Source organism: Morus notabilis, unplaced genomic scaffold (assembly GCF_000414095.1).
Source record: "Morus notabilis unplaced genomic scaffold, ASM41409v2 Scaffold15, whole genome shotgun sequence".
Taxonomy (NCBI): Eukaryota; Viridiplantae; Streptophyta; class Magnoliopsida; order Rosales; family Moraceae; genus Morus; species Morus notabilis.
Window position 1 is genome coordinate 262,867 of NW_010367234.1, and position 21,016 is coordinate 283,882.

General features: G+C 33.3%; 2 protein-coding genes across 2 annotated transcripts; both read left to right on the forward strand.

The window, feature by feature from the left end:
* Positions 1–646: 646 nt before the first annotated feature.
* LOC21405613 (secretory carrier-associated membrane protein 4) lies at positions 647–8,941 on the forward strand. The gene is made up of 12 exons (XM_024174775.1): positions 647–850; positions 2,414–2,527; positions 2,608–2,670; positions 3,090–3,123; positions 3,228–3,350; positions 4,744–4,806; positions 4,909–5,002; positions 5,822–5,867; positions 5,958–6,025; positions 6,699–6,747; positions 7,171–7,236; positions 8,652–8,941. The coding sequence occupies exons 1-12, from the start codon at positions 794–796 to the stop codon at positions 8,682–8,684; spliced, it is 810 nt and encodes a 269-aa protein (XP_024030543.1). The 5' UTR covers positions 647–793; the 3' UTR covers positions 8,685–8,941.
* A 2,836-nt stretch (positions 8,942–11,777) lies between these two features.
* LOC21405614 (phosphoribulokinase, chloroplastic) lies at positions 11,778–16,286 on the forward strand. The gene is made up of 5 exons (XM_010112105.2): positions 11,778–12,881; positions 14,120–14,204; positions 14,307–14,391; positions 14,988–15,232; positions 15,753–16,286. Exons 1-5 carry the CDS (start codon positions 12,310–12,312, stop codon positions 15,999–16,001), a joined length of 1,236 nt encoding a protein of 411 aa, XP_010110407.1. The 5' UTR covers positions 11,778–12,309; the 3' UTR covers positions 16,002–16,286.
* The last annotated feature ends 4,730 nt before the right edge of the window (positions 16,287–21,016 follow it).

Below are 21,016 nucleotides of genomic sequence, written 5' to 3' on the forward strand. Positions count from 1 at the left end.
GCTAGGGCTCCGGGGCCTTTAAAACGCGGTAGGGGCCGGCCATAGGGGTGTGGCCGTGCCCTACACTGCCCAGCACTAATGACCCCTCACGTTTGAACTCTATAGGGCCTGTTGGAGAGATGTTAAATGCGATTACCACTTATTAAATTGATGATGATAATGATGATGATTAGTTGGTACACAAATTTGTTTTTAAGTAATGCAAACAAAAGCGAAAGGATGGGAATTCAAATTCCACCTAAATTCCTCACCCCAAAATGCCCCTTGGACGTTCCCCAAGTCACTAGTCGATTGAGGGGTATATTCGCCAAGTAATGATTACGGTGAGAGAACCAAAAGAGCCAAAACGCAAGACAAACCAGAACAAGATTTCATCAGACGCTACCAGTCATCAGCAAAACCTCTTATTTTCACAAATGAAAAACTGCCACGTCAAATGGGAAAATTACCGAGTCTTCCGTGGTATTCTTTCATTGGTTAGATACAAATAGGATCTGTATGGTCATCCATGTATATCAACATCCAGAGAGAAACATTAGAAAGCACGCACGCAATGCCAGAAATCGTAAATATCCACAACTCCGCGGGTAGATTCAAACCGAAATTGAATTGTTCCCAAACATTTTTCTTTTCTAAATGAGATCCCGCGTTGCTAGCAAGCAAAAGCCAGGTAGAAAAAAGTGTTTTTAACACGCAGAAGCCACCACTGGGTTACTCACACACTCTCTCTCCTCGCTTTCTCTCTCTCTCTCTCTAAAAATTTGGGAACGAAAGCTAAGGAATCGGAGACGCCATGAATCGGCACCACGATCCCAACCCGTTTGACGAGGAGGAGGTCAATCCATTCTCGGTAATACGAATTCCACCGACATTTTCTCTTTTTCTCTCCGCTTTCCCAATTTTGAGCAGATCGTATTCCATTTTTAGGTTTCCATGTACAATTTTTCTGGATGTGGTTAAATTTCGAGAGTTTTTGAGTTTTAGGTTTCAAAATTGTGGATTCTATGATCTGGATCTGAAAGTGCTAATTCGTAGCGGAGCAGAAATTCACTTAAATGCATATAGAAATGCGACTTAAAATTATTATTTAGTTGAAAACTGAAATTAATTATTAATAATTAGTGTTATGTTATGCGTAGAATTCAAAATTTAGATCCTAATGACCTTGGTGTTGAAGTCTGAAGCCAAAAAGTTGCTTTGTATACATCAGACATACTTTTTCTGTCGAAAATCCTAACAAATTTTAAGGAAAATGGTCAAGAACAGTACAACAAGAAAATATAGGAGGATAATTCAGTTTGGGTTTTTAGAAAGTTAATAGACAAAGGTAAATATGATTCTATTTTTCTTTATTTTGGCCTAAGAGTACATATTCGTTCATTGACGAAACTATTGTTTCTTTATCGAGCCAAAAAAAAAAAAATTCCTGTGTTATTTCTAGTTGTGCTTTGTGGGTGCAAGTTGCCGTGATACCATGCCAATGGGATGTTTCCCCAAATCTTGGATGTTTCTTGAATAATGAAAGTTCAATTAGTGTTATGCAGTTCAGCCAAATCGAAATTCTGAGACAGATGTTGTAGCATTAATTGGACTGTGATGAATCCAATGCCTTGCATAGGAATGATTCTTAATCTTGATCATTGCACTATTCCGGTTTTATGAACAGAATTATTCTACGGCTGTTCAAGATGCCTGAAAAATGGGTTGTCTTGGACTCGTAGTCCATCATGTCAAAGTACATCCACGTGACTTGGCCGCTCTTTGTTTCTTTGGGAAGGTGTTCGTTTCTCATGAAAACAGAATGCTATTTGCTCCATGAACAAATAGGAATATGTTGATGTTTTGGTTGTAGTGGACCTTGCTTAATGGCAGATAGTCGGCGAGCATGGATGAAACAAATTCTTTGGTGACGATTTACTTCTACACTTCAAAAAATGCGGATCTTGTAGTTGTGTAGGCTAAGCGCAAATGTAATAGTTACATAAAAGAAAAAGAAATGGAAAATTTCTGCATGGCTGCATTTTTAATATGTTTTTAAAGTGAAATGAAAGGTTGGGATTTCGTCTAATTTTTGCATCATGAGATCCCCATCCTTCATTTCACTTTTAAAAACAAAAACAAATAATGAAAATCCATCCAAGCAGCCTAATTTGTTTCTTCGTAATTGAAGCATGCATGTAATTAAAGGGTTTTTTATCTTACTAAAGAAAATAAATAAATAATTTAAAATGTTGTTACCTTTGCAGTGACAGATTATTGAAAAATGCATATATATGCACTGTACATATGTGTCCATGTATACTTAGCTACTCTTACTGCTTTGTGCTTTACAAATTAAAGTTGAAGGTACGTGCTTTTGCATTATTGTTTATATAACATATTTCACCATGCTGTCTATGACGTACCTCTGCAGAATGGCGTTTCTGCTCCTGGATCAAAGGGACGTGTTCCTCCAGCTGCATCTGATTCCCTCGGTTTTGGGCAAAAACATGATGCCACGGTTGATATACCGCTGGACACAATGAATGTAATGAATTGTTAAGTTGTACGTTCAGTTCTTACATTCTATTGGGAGAGCTCAGTGTTTTATTGTTTGGTATGTTATAGGATTCTAAGCAAAAAGCAAAAGAACTTGCATCTTGGGAAGCAGATCTCAAAAGGAGGGAGAAGGTTAGTTTACTATTATAGAATTAAAGCTTTCAAGGATTTTCCTTTTTTCATAATTGTTTTAAATTGGAAGGATGTCATTGGGTTACAATTCTTGTGACAAGCTCTTTAGTTTGTGCTCTTGTTTTCTTTCTTGTTTTCGTTTTCATTTTCATATTTTGTTATGCTTTTCCCTTTCATGTTTATAGATGATTGCTTATCCTCTTTACTTTGTATTGGATAAGGATTGAGTGCTTGGCTTCCAGTCTACGGTTTTGCCTCTTCTTTTCGCTGTTGCAGACCTGTTTACTGTTTATCTATTAGGGTGTTTCTTCTTTCTTTTTTTTTTTTTTTTTTTTTTTTTTTAATGAGATCAGTTGTGTAATTAGCTGTTGGATGTTTTTGCAATAATTTCTTCCTTACGTTTCCACATTCTTCTGTAGGAAATAAAAAGGAAAGAAGATGCCCTTGTTAAAGGTAAGCATTGTAAACCTCAAATCTGATTGTTAGTAAGTTGCCCTCTTGCACTTTTTTTAAATGTTCAGCTTAGAGGGTAACTAATTTTCCTTCTGTTATGTCAGCTGGCGTTCCTACTGATGATAAAAATTGGCCTCCGTTCTTCCCTATAATCCATCATGATATAGCTAATGAAATACCAGCTCACGCTCAAAGACTACAGTATTTGGCTTTTGCAAGTTGGTTAGGTACGGTTTGCTGAATAGTTCTACTAGTAAGGCGTTTCTTACCTTCTTTTTTTTTTTAATTTTTAAATTTTTAATTTTGCTTATTCTGTTCTTTTTTTTTTTTTGACTTCATGTTGCTTTCGAGTTGACTCGTGTCACCTTTTTAGTGAAAACGTCACTTGAATCCATATTGTCACAACAAATTAAAACAATTTGAGTTTAGTTGACTTAATCTATTTATCTCTACTTTACTCTGTGAAATTAGGCCATCAATCTTATATTTTCATTTTATTTAAATTTAATATGTTAAAATTAGTCTTTAAAAAATATTTTTCTATATTTTAATAAAACTAAAAAACTTAATAAATCGTTTTGATTCGAGTCAATTTCATGACAATCATGTTATCAATTTGGGTCGAGTTCGAGTTGTGCTATCGCGTTGAACCCAAATTGCCAGTTGCCACCTAAGGTAACAATCATTTTTCATTGCCAATAATTTATTCTTTAATATCATTTTTCTCGGATACATCTAATTGAACTTAGCCTATGGATATGATTTCTATGTCGTTTTCTCTGCGTCATTCTACCAGTGAGGTTTATTTGTCTTCTTTTTTTCTCTATTCTTTTGTTTTTCCTTTCTGCAAGGATAGTCTAGGTTCATGGTTCATGTATACAACAACTCTTCCTCTTCTTGGTTCATGTGATTTTCAGTTCCATTGTTATTTGTTGTAAGATTACGTGTGTGTTTGGAACCATTTTTTATAACGGTTTTCACGTATTTTGAGAAGCAAAAAATGAGAATGAAAACGAAATGACGTTTGTTAAGCAAATGTTTTGAAAATGAAAACAGTGAGAATGGTTTTTGTGAAGGAATTAGAAACAGTTGAAAGTTGTTTTCACTTTTCTGTTTTCATTTTTTAGTACTTATCAACAATAGGCGGACCTCAGTGCCAAAGAGGCTCCTATACTATGACAGGTTCGGGAGAAAGCTCAATCCCATATGTACGCAGCCTTACCCCCCCGAAGGAGAGGCTGTTTCCGGGATTCGAACCTTGGACCCCGGGTGCAAACGCAAGTGCTCCCACCACGGTGCCAAGGCCCGCCTTCACTTTTTTATTATACTCAAAACAATCTCTTAAAAAACTAACCAAATGCAATTTTAAAATCAGTCCCAAAATGATTTTTAAAACAATCTCATTTTTACTTTTTATTAAAAACAAAATCATTTTGAAGCCAAATCCAAATGCACCCTACATTTTCACCAGTCAATGGACACCATGCTGTAAATTGTCTCCCAGCCTCCCTTATCTTGTTAGTTTAAAAAATTGTGGAGCCAATTTTCCAAGTTGAATTGACGCACAGAACTTTAAATTGTTTTACCACTTCTTATACTCCTGTCGTAATGTTTATGCAGGTATTGTCCTTTGCCTTGTTTTCAACGTCATTGCGGTGATTGTATGTTGGATTAGAGGTGGAGGTAAGCACTTACTTTTCAAAGATGACTGAACACCAAGGAAAAATTTCAGCAGCACCTGTGCTTTGTTGTAATTCAAACCTCCTGATGGTTTACAATCTGCAGGTGTAAAAATATTTTTTCTTGCAACAATCTATGCTCTTCTCGGAATCCCACTTTCATATGTACTCTGGTATAGGCCGTTGTATCGTGCAATGAGGTGAGTGATCAAAATGTTTATGCCTTGATATGATTTAAAATCTTGCTAGTGTTATATACATTCTAGCTTATTTAGGTATATAGTAGAACGATCAAACCTTGTTTGATTCAATAAATAGGTAATTAAAGGCAATACCAGATTAACGTATCACGTAATCTGCAACTTTTTTGAGGAGGAATCAGGAAGCCTTTGAATATCAAGGATCAAATTTCAGAATTGCGTACGGCTTTGGCTTTTCATGTATTGTCAAAATACTTGTAAAAAACAATCAATATGATATCATACCATTTTGAAATGTCCCGCGGTTTACTTGATATCCCTCTTCTGTAATCTTGCATGTTTAGGCCTTGCTTTTTTATATGGATGGAGTGTCTTTCTTGCTCGATATCCCTCTTTGTCTATACGGTTGGAGTAGTAGTAATTTCTGATTATGGAATGTCACTAACATTCCTTTTTCGCCGTGCTGTTTTGGCTGTCTATAGCATGTCCATCATGTTTACCTTGTCTTTTGATATTTAGAAGAAACGCTTTAGGACAATTTAGCCCCAGTCATGACATTATTGCCTAGAAAGTTTAACAGTTCTCATCAAATTTAGGGTAACTTGCAATTGCTTTTCTCAAGTAGCTGTTTAAATGGCTTTCAGATGTGATATGATGACGATAGTCAATAGCCCTTGGCCTCTTTTCCTAGTTTTAATCCAATAGAGAAGAAAAGACATAAGGGAGCCGTTTTATTCCATTTTCTGTCTGATAAGTTCAATTGACAATTGTTGATGAGTTTTTACCTCAAATGAATAACATGCTATTTCCAACTTTCAGGACCGATAGTGCCTTCAAATTTAGTTGGTTTTTCCTTTTCTACTTGGTACGTCCCATTATACCTGTTAATCACACATCATCTATTAGTCAACTTATTCTTTTGGGTTCCATATATTAACCAATTGAGATGTTGCAGATCCATATTGGATTTTGCATCTTCGCTGCTATTGCTCCTCCAATAGTCTTCCATGGAAAGTCTTTGACGTAAGTATTTCTATTTCTCGTTTGCTTTTAAGTTGACAAGATTGAGCTTTTTACGGTGGGGCTAATATCCCTAATAGTTTAACGTAAAATCCAATTCACAAGTATATTTTGACATAAAGTGCAATTCATAATTGGGTACTTGTTGAAAATGGGTATATTATTGAATTAGTGAGGAAATTTAGCCAAGGACTTGCGTTCTGTTCTTAAAATAATAAAGTATCATATTCACTTTGAAATGACTGTATAATCATCATACTGGACTGCATACCCAAATTGACTTTTCTTTGCATAAATTTTATTCCGCAATTGTTTTAGCTCTCTATACATCAAATGCATGAATGAAATAACTTCAAGTACGGTTTAGTTTACTTTCATACACTGTTTGCAAAGTTCTTTTTGCATTCTCATTTTATACATTGATTTCAACTAAAAAAATAGGACATTGCTTCGTACAAAGTTAACACTGTGTCTAAAGGGTGTGTCCTCTCTCACTTATTTACTCTATAAAATTTTGTTGTAGGAATTATTGTTCATTGTTTTAATGCTGCTAATGCTTCAATTGAAGTGTGGAGAAAGAAGCATAAGTTTGGGAGTAATAATGTGATAACGCTATTCTAATGTATGCAGTATGCTAAACTTCCCCTTATTTTCTTATCTATCGTGATTAATGCAGTGGCATACTCCCAGCAATTGATCTCTTCTCGGGCCATGTCTTGGTCGGGGTAAGTTTATTTGCTTGCCTTGTAATTTGTCTTCTATTTCCTCATCGTGAAATTTTATACAAGTTGTGCGTACTCGTTGATATCTAACTTCTAAGGCAGTTGCTTTATGAAGATTGTGGAGAGATGACATTAGTGGTTCATGAAGATAAATGTTTCATTCCGTCGATTGTGATTTAATGTCCCTGACTAAATTTGGTTACCCTTTGCCTATAATGGTGCTAGTGTACACGCGCACACATGCGGGTTTCCCTTAAAGTTCAGTTTTTCCATTCAAGAGGGCATTTGAAGTATTTATTCGTTTTCTTGCTTGGGTTCCTAGGATGTGCTGAATGAGTGGGATTGTTCAAGAAATTGTCTTCCGTCTTTGAAGGCAGTTTCACTGAAGGTTGTGATTAACTATTGTTATCCTTTTCCGTCTTGCAGATATTCTACTTGGTTGGGTTTGGCTTGTTTTGCTTAGAATCGCTCCTGAGCTTGTGGGTACTTCAGGTAACATTTTTTTTTTTCCTTTTCTTGCAAGATATAGGCGGTGCTCTCATTATATGTTGTGTTAGTTTACCAATCCACCCCAAAAGCTTAAGTTGTTAGGAGGTGGGCCTACAATAGTTTTATACTTTAACACTCCTCTTCACGTGTGGGCTGGACAATGGGCAATTGTGTGGGTAAATTAATTAGAAAGCCCAACACGTGAATATTTAAATCTGAGATATATTAAAGACCCAACACATGATGACAATTTTAAATGGGGATAAAGAGTGTAATTACGGGGGTTTAAACTCAGGACCTCCCGCTCTGATACCATGTTAGTTTACCAATCCATCTCAAAAGCTTAAGCTGTTAGGAAGTGAGTCAACAATAGTTTTATACTTTAACATGTTGTTTTCATTTTGTTTAGCTCTTTGTTCTCATAAAAGGCGTATTTTTATTGACATGAGCATCAACCTGTGCTAGTTTTCTATTTGTTAGGCCAATCTTACATCATGGTCTCGAGTTCTTTAATATATTATTTTTTTCAAATATGGTCATAATAAATACTTATTTTATTAAAGGTCCCATTGGGATGATCTTTCTCAAATCCATTCAAAGTTCTTTTTTTTTTTTTAATTAGTTTATATTTACTGCTTCAACCTTTGGAGGTTGAACGCATGCTTGCTTGCATGGTTTTTCTACTCCTAGAATTTTGTATTTTTTAAATGTATCATTAAATTTTTTTTCTTTGATTTGTTCTCTAAAATAATTCTTAATATGATCCTACTTAACATTTTTGACGCATTCTTCTGAAATATGTTTTTTTTTTTTTTTCCTAATTGCATTGCTGAAATAATTTTGTAATAAGTCTTGGATTATTTAAGCCTCAGTAGACGAGGCTTGAAGCGTTTCTTGTCCACTCTCTTTCGGATTAGAGGCCTACTGGTGATTGAATTAGGGCATACGCCTCCTTTTTTTAATTTTATTTTTCACAAATATTTCAACGTGAATCTGTATACTTTATACTATATCTATACTTCAGACTAGAAGAATATTTGTTATTTCAAGTTTTTTTTTTTTTTCAAGCATTATTATATATATTATAAAATAATTTTGTTGATTTTTGTTCAACCATCATTTCATATATGTTAAATTTTGTAACTTTCTAGCAAGTTTAGATTGTTATTTAAAATGTTTATTTTTATTCATCTTTGTATCTCTATTCTTGGAGATGCAAATGGTGTTCACGTTTAACTCAAGTTATACGTTGAATATTAGAATATTTATTTATATGTCTTCATAATGAGAAACAATTAGAAAAATATTTTTGGTCACTAATGGTTCTAGGGCAGATCCATCATATTATTACATGACGCATTGATATTTTTGTGCTCACTTCTACTGATTGGTTTATTTTGTTTCGTTGGTTTGTGCAGAAAGTATACTTGTATTTCAGGGGGCACAAGTGAAGTGGAGATGTACGGACTATGGAGTCACGATCCTATTACCATGACCGTGTAGAGTCTAGAGCTTTCGGGAGAGTTTTACCTTTTATTGTATTCTTGTTCAGCATATTGTGTTTGTTCTATCACTATAATCATCATTGCATTAGTATACAACGATTAGTATGTTAAATATATTGTATCTAGTATGTTTTTCATGTATTAGAAAATCTTTTCTTCTTTTAGACATCCAATTCTATGATATATTCTTTTGTTTGTCCAAAGGCTCGGAGTTTATTTTATAGACAATCTTCTTAAATATCAATTAACATCTGTAGTGTTAATTTAATTTGAGGGCACTTTACAAGATCTTATTAAATTTAGATGGATAATATGTTATTTAAATTCAAATTTTGGTGTCAGCAACTCTCTATGTGCGTGAATGGATAATTTGTTCTTCTAGGTGAGGAAAGGAACCAAACATTTATTAAGATTCATGACATCAAAGAAAGTTCAGTACGTATCTGCATATTTGGCAGTTTTAAGCAAGTGAGGTGAGTAAAAGTTCATGTATGGGCTTGTCGACTAGATTATCCCTATCTATTTGTAAGGGGGGGAAAAAAAAAAAAGGAATCTTAGTCATATTACATATACATATTCTGTACAGTAAAAGCAAGTTTTCATATTTAAATATGAGTTGCTGGCTTAATGTAGTGGGTAATTTGCACTAATTACAATTACTTAGGTTTAAACTTCAAATTTATGACAAATACAAAAGAATAAACTAGTATTAGATTTGCAAGAATATAAATTTGAATTTAGTGAGTGTAATCGGAATTGTCATATTTCTATCATATTTACGTACTATTTTTATTTGCATATCATTTGATGTTTAGAAATGTGCACTAGTAATAGGTGTTTCTATAACAAAAACATTAAAGTAACGAAAAATTAGACAGACTTGGAAAAAATTTTGTACTGGCTCGGAATTTCCGAAATCATCATATTTTCATTATATTCAATCAAGTTTGTCTATATTTGTTTCTAAAAAAAAAGACAGGAAGTTTAACTACTATAGTTATGAAACAGTTCGACACTTCCAAACACTCACTTGTTCCTATCAGTTGGACTCACTTTCTGGATCGAGCAATTTGCTATTGTTCAAGGACCATTAGCTAGTGCGTTTTTATGCGACATATCTATTAATATCTATTTGGCGATAACTAAACTTTTTAGTTTGTTTTTTTGTTAAAATTATCTGCTTGTTCATTGACAAACTTAAATTTGTATAATTTTACAAATTTTCTTGGTAGCACGCTTCTTAAACTTTTTTTTTTTTTTTTTTTTTTTTTTTAATTTTTTTTTTTTTTTTTTTTTTTTTTTAACTGGTTATATTTTTGGATTGTTAAGTCGAATTTTGCTTGATTATTCGTGGTAGTAGGCATATTCTATTGCCCAAATATAGAGAAAAAAGATAATAAAAATTTATTGGAGGTCTTTTTAATATCTAATTGGCTTCTCTTGTGGATTTTCTACACTCTTTATTCAATTTACTTCAAATTGAAGCTCAATCTTAACTTCACTATATATTCGTTTAAACCTCTTAGATGGCCGTAAAACATACATGAAGTTTGAGCTCCATTCAACCTTCAAATTAAAGAGAAAACTATTTATAAGGAATATATACTTGTAATGTGTAATATACTCGTAATGTACACACATATGTATGTATGCATGCACGCACGCACGCATGCTATAGTTCATATATATATATATATGTATATTTACGTACTTTATATGCATTTGATGTTTGCAAATGTGGAAAAGATTCATTGAAACTTCACCTCGTCACTTGTAGTCCATTAGATTGCGATCGAGTTAAATATAATTAAATAACTGCATGGTGTCATTTACTTGTGTCTGCAAGAGAAAAGAGACGTTTAATTAATAGTGAAATTACTTTTCAAGTTGTAAAACATCATTATGTACATCACAGATTTTTTTTTTCCTTAAGGAAAAAGCGAAAGAGAAAAGCACTTTATGAATTGCTCGCTAAATTGATTTTGATTTATATGCAATTTGCAACCCCTTTCTCCCACCCTATGGTTCACCACCCACAATTTTGGTGCTATATTTTCCTTTTTTTTCCTGGCCAAAAAAATATTTTCACCCTTCAAACCCAACAGCTGCCACTAATTTTCCCCAAAACCATTTCAAAGCAGATGGACCTCAATAAGAATGAACAATTGTTGTACAAAGTATTTTTCGTTTCATTGGTGGGTCCTGTAATTTCTAAAGTAACGAAGGTAATGAGAGGAGGATGACAGTATTAATGATATGTTTTTTTCCAAAAAAAAAAAAAAAAGTGTCGTAGAAAGTATTGCAAAACAATGTTAACGTGTACATGCAAACTCATGGTCTACAAATCTGGAAAAAAAAAAAAAAAGTAATAAAAACAGTAGAATGCACCACAGTTTCGAAGAATGGGGTAGTTTTATCGTCAGTTTCATACAATGGAAGTCTTATTCCACTGAATATTTTATGTATATATTTGCTGATTCTCCTCCAACTATGTACTCCTATGAAAGACACTGCTTTTACACCTAATTATTAATAAATTCTTTGTCACATAGAGTCCACTTGATTTTTTTTTTGGGTTTTCATTTTTCCAAGAAATTAAATAAAATTTCAGTCACTCAAAGAATAAGGGGACATTTTTCTACCTTTTAAGTCAAATTTTCTCTCTGTTTTACTCTCTACTTATAATACAAGCTTTTTTTGTGGTCCTAGATAGCACTTTCGATTTTTTTTTTCTTGAATTGTTAATATACACAATACTACTCTCACAAACACAAGTTCAATACAAGCACAGTCCAAAATTGAATTGTATGGCATAGCTTCCATCCCCCATATCGCTTCCATTCCTCACCTTCCACCCCTAATCTCCAACCAGCCACTCCCTTTATGCCACGTGGCATGCCAAATATCCAATCTGCAACAATAACCACCAAGCTTCTCCCATGCCTATGTTCATCACACATACCATTCCCATCTTTTCAATAAATATGCAAAAATATCTTAATTTTCTTTTCTTTTTTTTATATATAAATTTTCTTCAGCTTCAAAAATTGTTATATTTTGGATGACTAATTTACCCACCATCCACTTTATTTAACCCATTCAAGTCCTTTCTTCTCCCACCTCAAATTTACTTTCAAGTTAATTGTCCAAACTCCAAAAACAAGGGGTAGTCACAGAAACCAATAAAAAAATAAAGACACATCACTCATCAACTCATCAACTCATCATCACAATCTCACAAGCAAACAATTTTCTTTTCCCTTTCCCAAACTGCCTACCTTCAGTTTCCGTTTTAGAGCCTCTTATTTGTAATATCCCAAACTATTTTTTTTCTTTTTTTTTTCTTTTCCCCTTTGAAAAAAGCAAAACAAAAAAAAAAAAAAAAAAAAGAAGAAGAAGAAATCAAATCAAAGAATCAAAACTCCATTTCTTATATGCCTCCTCCAAAAACCATCTAAACTCCTACTACTGCCAAAAGAACACCCATTTCAAAGCCATCTTTTCTTCTCTCAACTTCCCTTAAAAAAAAAAAAAAACTCCATTTCTAAGAAGAAGAATAAGAAGATAAAAGATGGCAATCTGCACAGTTTACACAACCCAACTGAACCCCACATGCTCATCAATCTCCAAACCATCAAAATCCCACTTGGGATTCCACCAAAGACAAGTGGTGTTGTACAAAAGAAACAGCACCAATACATACAGGCCGAGATCTTCAGGCTTCAGCAGGCCATCGTACTCGATAATTACATGCGCGGCGGATCAGACGGTGGTGATCGGCCTCGCCGCCGACTCGGGATGTGGGAAGAGCACCTTCATGAGGAGGCTAACGAGTGTGTTTGGAGGCGCTGCTGAGCCGCCAAGAGGAGGCAACCCAGATTCCAACACTTTGATAAGTGACACAACAACTGTTATATGTCTTGATGATTATCATTCCTTGGACAGAACTGGAAGGAAAGAAAAGGGTGTCACTGCTCTTGACCCAAGAGCCAACAATTTTGATCTTATGTATGAGCAAGTCAAGACCATCAAAGAAGGTGTGGCTGTGGAGAAGCCCATTTACAACCATGTCACTGGACTTCTTGACCCTCCTGAGCTTATCAAGCCACCCAAGATTCTGGTCATTGAAGGACTCCACCCAATGTGAGTTAAAAAAAATACAAAAAATAAAAATCTGAATTTTAGTTTATCTTGATTTTTCAGGAAAAGAAACAGCAGAGTTTACTAAAAAAAAAAAAAAAAGTTCAATTCAATTCTCAATTTTTCTTGATTTTTGAAAAGAAAGAGTTGATACAATGTGAGTTTACTAAAAAAACAGAAGCAATTCAATTTTTAATTTTTCTCTTATTTTTTTAAAGGAAAAAAAAGGTTGGTTAATAATGATTTGTTTCTCTTCTACAATGGGAGTTTTACTTTAAAAAAAACAAAAAAAAAAAAAGGTTCAATTTTTGATTTCTCTTGGTTTTTTCTTCAAAAAAAAAAAAGGAAAAATGGGGTTGATAAATATGTTAATGATTTGTTGTTCTGCATGTATACTCTTTTTTTTCCTAATCGTGCATGTATACTTATAACATCTGTCTATGCATATTGAATTCACTTTCTCTTTCTTTCTGCTTATAACATCTGTTCTTGCATCTCAGTGTCCTAACATCTGTTTCATGGAATTTCTCTTTCTCTTACACCTGTTTATAATGAAATCTTGGAGCTATTATTTGCATTTTTAAAGCAAAAAAAAAAAAGAAGATTCCATGAAACTGAATTTGTTGTCTTCTAGGATATTCATGCGCGCGTATTTGTGTCTCTTTAATGTACATGTTTCTTATTACCTAAATTAATTTTTCAGACTTAAGTCAAAATCAGGAGGTAGTATATATATGGTTGTTCCTTTTATTTATTAAAGAAAAAAAATAAGAAGAATTAATTAATTAATTGATAGATCATTTATACGATTGTAGTGGTGGGCGAAATTCCTGAACTCTTTGATAATGGATATAATATTGAGATAATCTAAGTTCTATACTGAGATTGTGTGTGTGAGGACATAGGAGTTTTAGGGGTCGTTGTCATCTTTTCCTTGCTGGGCCAGGGCCTTAACAAAATTGCCATACTTTCAATAAATAATTAATTTAACAAGATTTATCTGGATGCCAATTAATTTCAAAAATCAAAACCAAGGTATAGTAGATAGCGGAGGACACAAAAATTAATAATAAAAAAATTGTTATATCCCTTAATGGGGCTAGATTTGCATGTTGGTTTCCAATATTTTTCGTTAGCTATATTTATGAAAGAATTGTCAATTTTGATCCAGTAAATTTATTATACAATGTTTATAGTTTCAGCACATATTTAAGTGATTTTTCCCCCCCAATAATTTGTAGGTATGATGAACGAGTGAGGGACCTCTTGGACTTCAGTATCTATTTGGACATCAGTAATGAGGTTAAGTTTGCATGGAAAATTCAGGTAAAAAAAATTTCCCATTTTTACGTGCTTCCAATGTCAGCAAGTTCTCCTCATTAATGTTTAATCTTGTGATGATCATCTGATGATGTTAAACAACTGCAGAGAGACATGGCAGAGCGTGGACACAGTCTTGAAAGCATCAAGGCCAGTATCGAAGCCCGGAAGCCCGATTTCGATGCTTATATTGGTAATGATCTATTTCAAAATGTTAAAATTTGCTACTGATCATGATCAATAGTTCCTTATTTATAAAAATAGTTGACAAATTTTCCACTCATAGATGTTCTTCAAGGTTCAGTTATTATGCATTTGTTTTGTCATTGCTACAAGATTTTTCTCCATGTCAAATTACAAACCCCTAGCTACTACAGACAATGGCCGAGCTAGAACATTTTGTCAGTGGGGACATTGTGGAAAAAAATAAGAGATTTTTTTTTTTTTTTTTTTTAATCAAGTAAGGATATAGTTATAAATTTCAAATCGAAAGGGAGATATATAATTTTTTTTTTTCATAATATAGAGGGCACAACTGAAATTTTTCAAAAACTCGGAGAGAAATTTAAAATTTCAAAAGTTGAATGGGGTACATTTTCCTACTATAAGTGACCCTGCCACTGATTATAAATAGTAAGATATTAAACGACCCTCATTTAATGACCTTTTTGGCCAGAAAAAGTAAGTGCGCTTAGAACAAGAGTTGCGTTGCATAAAGATTTAACCGCTAAAGAAATACGATTGTTTATCTTATTGGCCATGTGTGTAAGCTTGTGCTTGGTGGTGCAGATCCTCAGAAGCAATACGCAGATGCTGTGATCGAAGTCCTCCCAACTCAACTCATTCCGGATGACAATGAAGGGAAGGTGTTGAGAGTCAAGTTGATCATGAAAGAAGGGGTGCAGTATTTCAGCCCTGTTTACCTGTTTGATGAAGGCTCAACTATTTCATGGATACCCTGTGGAAGGAAGCTCACCTGCTCGTACCCCGGAATCAAATTCACATACGGTCCTGACAGCTACTACGGCCATGAGGTTTTTTTTTTCCTTACTACTTTCCTTAATTTTTATCTTTCTTGTAATAATTTTCGACAAGTTTGTTTTAAAGTCTAGAATAGGTTGTCAAGAGTCCTTAGGTTGTAAATATGAATTCTCTAATCAATCTTATGGCAAAAAATGAGGGTGGACCATTGCTCAAATTTTTTTGAAACACAACGCACTATAGCAGTTTACCATTTTGGTAGCGGTAGAGTATAGCGGCCGGGACGATCACTCTATGGCTCTCTTTTTCATCCATGAGTGGTTTGATTCTTTACATCAATCTCTGGAGATTGTCAGTGAGACTATGGACTGATTATGACCTAATGACCTATTCACTCCACCTGCGGTCTCAATAAATTTCAAAAATGATTTAGGGTTTGACACCAGTGATTCCCATTTTTTATGGGAAAAAAAAATCAGTTTGTGTACTGTGTTTTGGATGACCAAATTATTTTAATTAATTATGGATAACAGGTTGTTCATACTAATTAAAAAATTCTTGGTTCTGCATTAGGTGTCTGTTTTGGAAATGGATGGGCAATTTGACAGATTAGATGAGCTGATTTATGTGGAGAGCCATTTAAGCAACATCTCAACCAAGTTCTATGGAGAAGTCACCCAACAAATGTTGAAGCATTCCGACTTCCCGGGAAGCAACAACGGGACCGGTCTTTTCCAAACCATAATCGGACTTAAGATCAGAGATCTATACGAGCAGATCGTTGCTAGCAGGAGCCAAACTCCAGTAGAAGCAAAGGCTTAAAAAAAATTGATGAAATAAATGAATGTCTTGTTTTGGCCAAATAAGGCAATGAATCCACAAAACTCAATCTTCCCTTTTCAGTTTTCTACTCTCCCACTATCTCTCGCTCTCTTTTTATGGTTTCTGTTGAGTGTTAGGATATTCCTACTACGAGAAAAAGAGAACACTCTGTATGTAGTACTTGTTCTTTCTGTTGTGATTCTGTTGGAGATCATCTGTAATATATATAGAGAATCTAAAAAAAAAAAAAAAAAAGCAGAGAATGAAATTCAGTTGAGTTCTTAACTTCTTAGAAAAGACACATTTATACTCTATTAATTTCTCATATATGTGTTGTTACATCACCGTTGTAACCATCAGTATGTGATATATAAATATATATATATATATATAAGTGTGATTTTAATAGTTATTATATATTAATTTAACGGTCGTAATAAATTAAATAGTTGAAAAAAAAATAATATAATTAATGATATTAGATTTTTATCACGTTACGTCATTAAATTTTTATATTTTTTATATTTAATAGTAACTATCGATAAAAATGTAACTATTAAAAATTCGTCCCTAATATATATATATATATATATATATATATATATACATTTTCATATAAGATAGGAGCAAGGCAAGTGTACATCCTACATTTTTTAGATGTATGTGTAACTTGAGTCTCAACCATTAAATAAGGCTTAAAAATGATTTCCGTGTTTGGAATTGTTCTTGCTTTTATTTTTCACGTTTTTCGATAACAACGAAAATTAAAACGATTTTAAAACAACGTTTGGTACAATTAAAGACAAAAAAATAAATGAAAATGATTTTTTGGTTTATGTAAAATGGGAGAGAAATAAAACACGACTTTTAATCATTTTTCATTTTTTATTTTTATTTTCTCTTCTTTTGAGTAGAGAGAGACATTAATGAGTTTTTTTATACTGAAAACAATCTCTTGATAAAACTATAAAACGTATTTTCAAAAATGATTTATGTCTGTGATTAAAAAAATATTTTCATGTCCATTTTCATACAAAAATTAAATCTTCCAATCGCACCTGATAAATCATCCATTGAAACATTTTCTGCTTTTATTACATGGCTACATCCGGCGACTTTTTTGAGATTTATGTGTAACTAAAATCTCAAGATTTGAATGGGGCTTATATAGATATGTCAAAAGGTCTGTGTCGGCCTTCTAATCTCAGGCTTGTGGCGGGCCTAGGCCGTGCCTGGCACGACCTTGCACAGTGCAGGGCCGTGCCAAGACCGGGCTTGAGGAGAAGCCCTTAGGCCCGGCACTGGTCCTCGGCTCTAGTTCATAAGGGTCAGGGCTGGGCCTAGGCTCTTCACGGACCGGCCTTAGCCCTTTTAAATTTTTTTAGCAATCTTTAATTAAAAAAAAAGAAAATATATCATATGCCCTCAAAATATGTGATTTTATTAAATTGAGATAATACGAATAAGTACACATAAATGATTGCCTCGTTAAAAACTTTGGGGAGATCGGGACAAAACCTTAGCGAAGGAAAAAAGAGTGCAGTATTCTAGGATAAGTAAATTACAAAACCTAAGTGCTTCTAGAAGATTTTGTTATGTCTAAGTTAGAAAAATATTCTTGAATTGAATCATCTGTATATTGTTATTTTTGTCTTCTGGCATCTTTCTCGTCTTTAACGCACATTAGCCCCTCCAAGATATCCGGGTATATTCTGCTTCTCTTTTCATCAAGAATTTGGTTGCTTGCACTAAATGCTTGCTCCGATGCTACAGTTGATATTGGAGTTGTCAGAATGTCATAGGCTATTATGGACAGTGTTGGAAAATGATCGGTTTTGCTCCTCCACCACTGTAAGATGTCCAGTTTGTTGTCATCGATTACAAAATTTGATTCAAAATATTTTACCAGTTCGGTAGACGCTTGTGTTAATGACGATCCTGACATTTTCTCTTTCTTCTTCAAGAAGCTCCACGATGAGCGTTTAGGCCTTGAACTGGTAGTTGACGTCGAAGTTCCCTATTCTTTTTGCCATGTTCCGTATTTTGCTTCATATAAACCAAATAATTTTTCTAACATTTTTCTAGCATCAGTAATAGTTAGCTGCATATCAATACCTGAATTTTTTGCCATCGCAGTCATTAATGATTCGGTCCCATCTACTTCGCATCTAGGATCTAAAATGGTTGCTAATGTATATAACATAGGACAACCGGACCAATAACTTTTAAATTTAGCTTCCATTCGCTTAACTATAGTTTCAAAAAGTTCAGTATCCCTATAATAAGAAATTTTTTTTTGAAATCTTAAAAAGTTGATGCAAAGCTAAATGTGAAGTAGGATAATAAACTCTGAAAAGTAGTTTAGTAGCATTGTAGAAAACTTCTAAAAATTTTAAAAAGTACTCACTAATGTTCCAATCTGTATCAAAAATTAAAATTTGATCGTTCTTATTATTCACATACGTTGTGATGAGCTGTTGATACGGAAGTGCAGCCTTCAACATTAAGTAGGTGGAGTTCCACCTATGTCTCACATCAGTTGGAAACTTTCATGGGCGCATCTAGCTATTCCTGCAATATTGTCAGAATTCTTGAAGCCGAGCTCCAGAACTAGATATGAAGGATAAATATTCTCTAATATTTGTTAGATTAGAGGAAACATGTTCAATTCCTGCTTGTACTACTAAATTTATTATGTGACACCGTTGATGAAAAATTTCATCACTAAACGCTGGTTTCAAACTATGTTTAAACATGTTAATTGCAGTCGTGTTAGCTAACGCATTATCAAAAGTAATAGTTAAAACTTTATCTTTTATGCCATAAAACCCCAAAATTTCCATTATTGTTCTAAAAATAGCATTTACTTTATGAGGAAATGGACATAAACGAAAACCTATTATTCACTTTTTTAAAACTCATTCATCGTCAACATAATGCGCCGTGACGCATAAATATCCAGTTTTATTGCACCCCTCCCATAGATCAGAAGTACAAGATATAGTAGCATTAAAAGACCTAAAATTATCAACTAGAGATTGTCTAATTGCATAAAACACTTTCATGCAATCAGAACGAGTTGTGTTTCTACTTAACCATGTAAATTGTGGGTAGAAGGTCATTTGTATGAATTCTTCAAACGTTGCATCTATTGGTTTCCGAATCGAATTCGGATGCGGAAGCGTGGGGATAACGGATCAAGTATAACAAAAATTTTCATAAAACCTTTGAGATACTCTATAGATTATATTAATTTATGCACGAATAAATTAATCACATTAATCTATTTATTAAGAACTCAATTAGGAATAATAGTTGGAGGCCGATTAGGATGATAACTTGAGTTCTTTGACCTCGAACAATCCTTGCTTCAAAGCTTTGTGTTTAGAAAACCAATGTCTTCCTCGTCAATTCTTAGAATCTACGAAGACATGTGTGTGGGCACACCTGAGACAAAACGGGTTAGAATAAACACTCAAATTTTCACAAACACCAACGCATGCACGATGTGAAATTTTTAGAGAAAAAATATTTTTCCTCTCACTCTATAGAGAATTTCGGCCACACTTAGAAAAATAGGTCAAAAATTGTGTCTCACAATTTTTTATCATTCTCTTATATATAAAGTAGAAGTCAAACTTCTAAAAGGAATCTAATCTCTATTTCCAAGATAAAGCTTGTTAATTATCTCATATTTGAATTTGGAACAAAATCTCCTCTTCCTTATCCTTAATGTGGCCGTCCATGTGTAGAGATTCTTATCCCTGTGTGGCACCAATTAAAGATAGGGAAGGAAGAGAAAATCATCCTTTATCCTATAGTCCATTTTTAATTCAAATTTCAATTTAAGTCAAACTTAAATTAATTTGAATTCTAAATTGAACAACTTATCAAATAAGTTTAAAAGGATAAATTTAAATTATGTTCACAATTCAAATTCAAATTAAATAATCACATTATTTAAATAATAATTAATGCTCAATTAATTATTTTTGAGTGTTTAATTTTAGAATTCTGTAATTCTAAAATTCTCCTTTTGCCCTTTGTGTCTGGTAGAATTACAAGGACGACGCGGGGACTAATGGATTTATAATCCTAAGCTCTAATAAACTAATAATTAATTAAACACTTTAATTAATTAATTCTATTAATTCTAATAGTTACTCCACTATACACTTGGAATTGCACTCTCAAAATTATAAACATAAATTACTTATAAACTGTGAAGTGTCCATTTGATATAGTCACTGCATATAGATCAATCCTCCATAAATAATTCATAATTAGAGCTAGGTAAAATCTGTTAACCTCTCTAATTATATCTTCATCCTTGAGTACCATTGATTCTCTAATGGATAATGATTCATAAAGCACATTCATGAACCATAGCGCTCTTACAAATCTAAGTACCGAATCAATACTCAAGAGAATCATTTATCTACTTCTTTCTCAAGAAGGAATGGATTCCATCTCGTATAATAACTTTCTCGGCTACCTACTTCATCATGTCTCCAAAATACAAAGAATAGGATTCAGGGTCTCAGAATCCGTACCGAGTAAATTAAAAGACACAAATCCATAAATAGGAGTTTGTTAAGAACTCAGAATTAAGATTATTCTATATATGACCATCGGTAGACTCAATTAGAATTTCTATACTTAACAAAAATTATTAGAAATTCATATTGTGTCTGTGTCCCTGTTCCACATAATCTCATTATGCGTAATACACTCATTCAATATCTCATCATATTAACAGTGCGGATAACACCGTTCCATTCTAAATGGGAATGACATGTATTAGCAATATTCTAATCAAAGTTTCCAAACTTTAATTAAATTTATTACGAACATCACTTTTTTATTATTATCCTCAAACATTATCCTCTCGCATACAACATTTATATACAATGTTTAAGGTCACATAAATAATCACATAATTTTCATTTGATATTCATAAAATATTCACAAATATATACACATAAAATGATGAATAAACTCTTTTATTAAATAAA

Bases quoted from the DNA above. Each gene is read 5' to 3' on its own strand.
- LOC21405613 (XM_024174775.1), top strand. From the start codon at position 794: ATGAATCGGCACCACGATCCCAACCCGTTTGACGAGGAGGAGGTCAAT. The intron at 3,124-3,227 runs GTAAGCATTGTA...CTGTTATGTCAG, and splicing joins AGAAGATGCCCTTGTTAAAG to CTGGCGTTCCTACTGATGAT. The intron at 5,868-5,957 runs GTACGTCCCATT...GAGATGTTGCAG, and splicing joins GGTTTTTCCTTTTCTACTTG to ATCCATATTGGATTTTGCAT.
- LOC21405614 (XM_010112105.2), top strand. From the start codon at position 12,310: ATGGCAATCTGCACAGTTTACACAACCCAACTGAACCCCACATGCTCA. The intron at 12,882-14,119 runs GTGAGTTAAAAA...AATAATTTGTAG, and splicing joins ATTGAAGGACTCCACCCAAT to GTATGATGAACGAGTGAGGG. The intron at 14,392-14,987 runs GTAATGATCTAT...TTGGTGGTGCAG, and splicing joins CGATTTCGATGCTTATATTG to ATCCTCAGAAGCAATACGCA.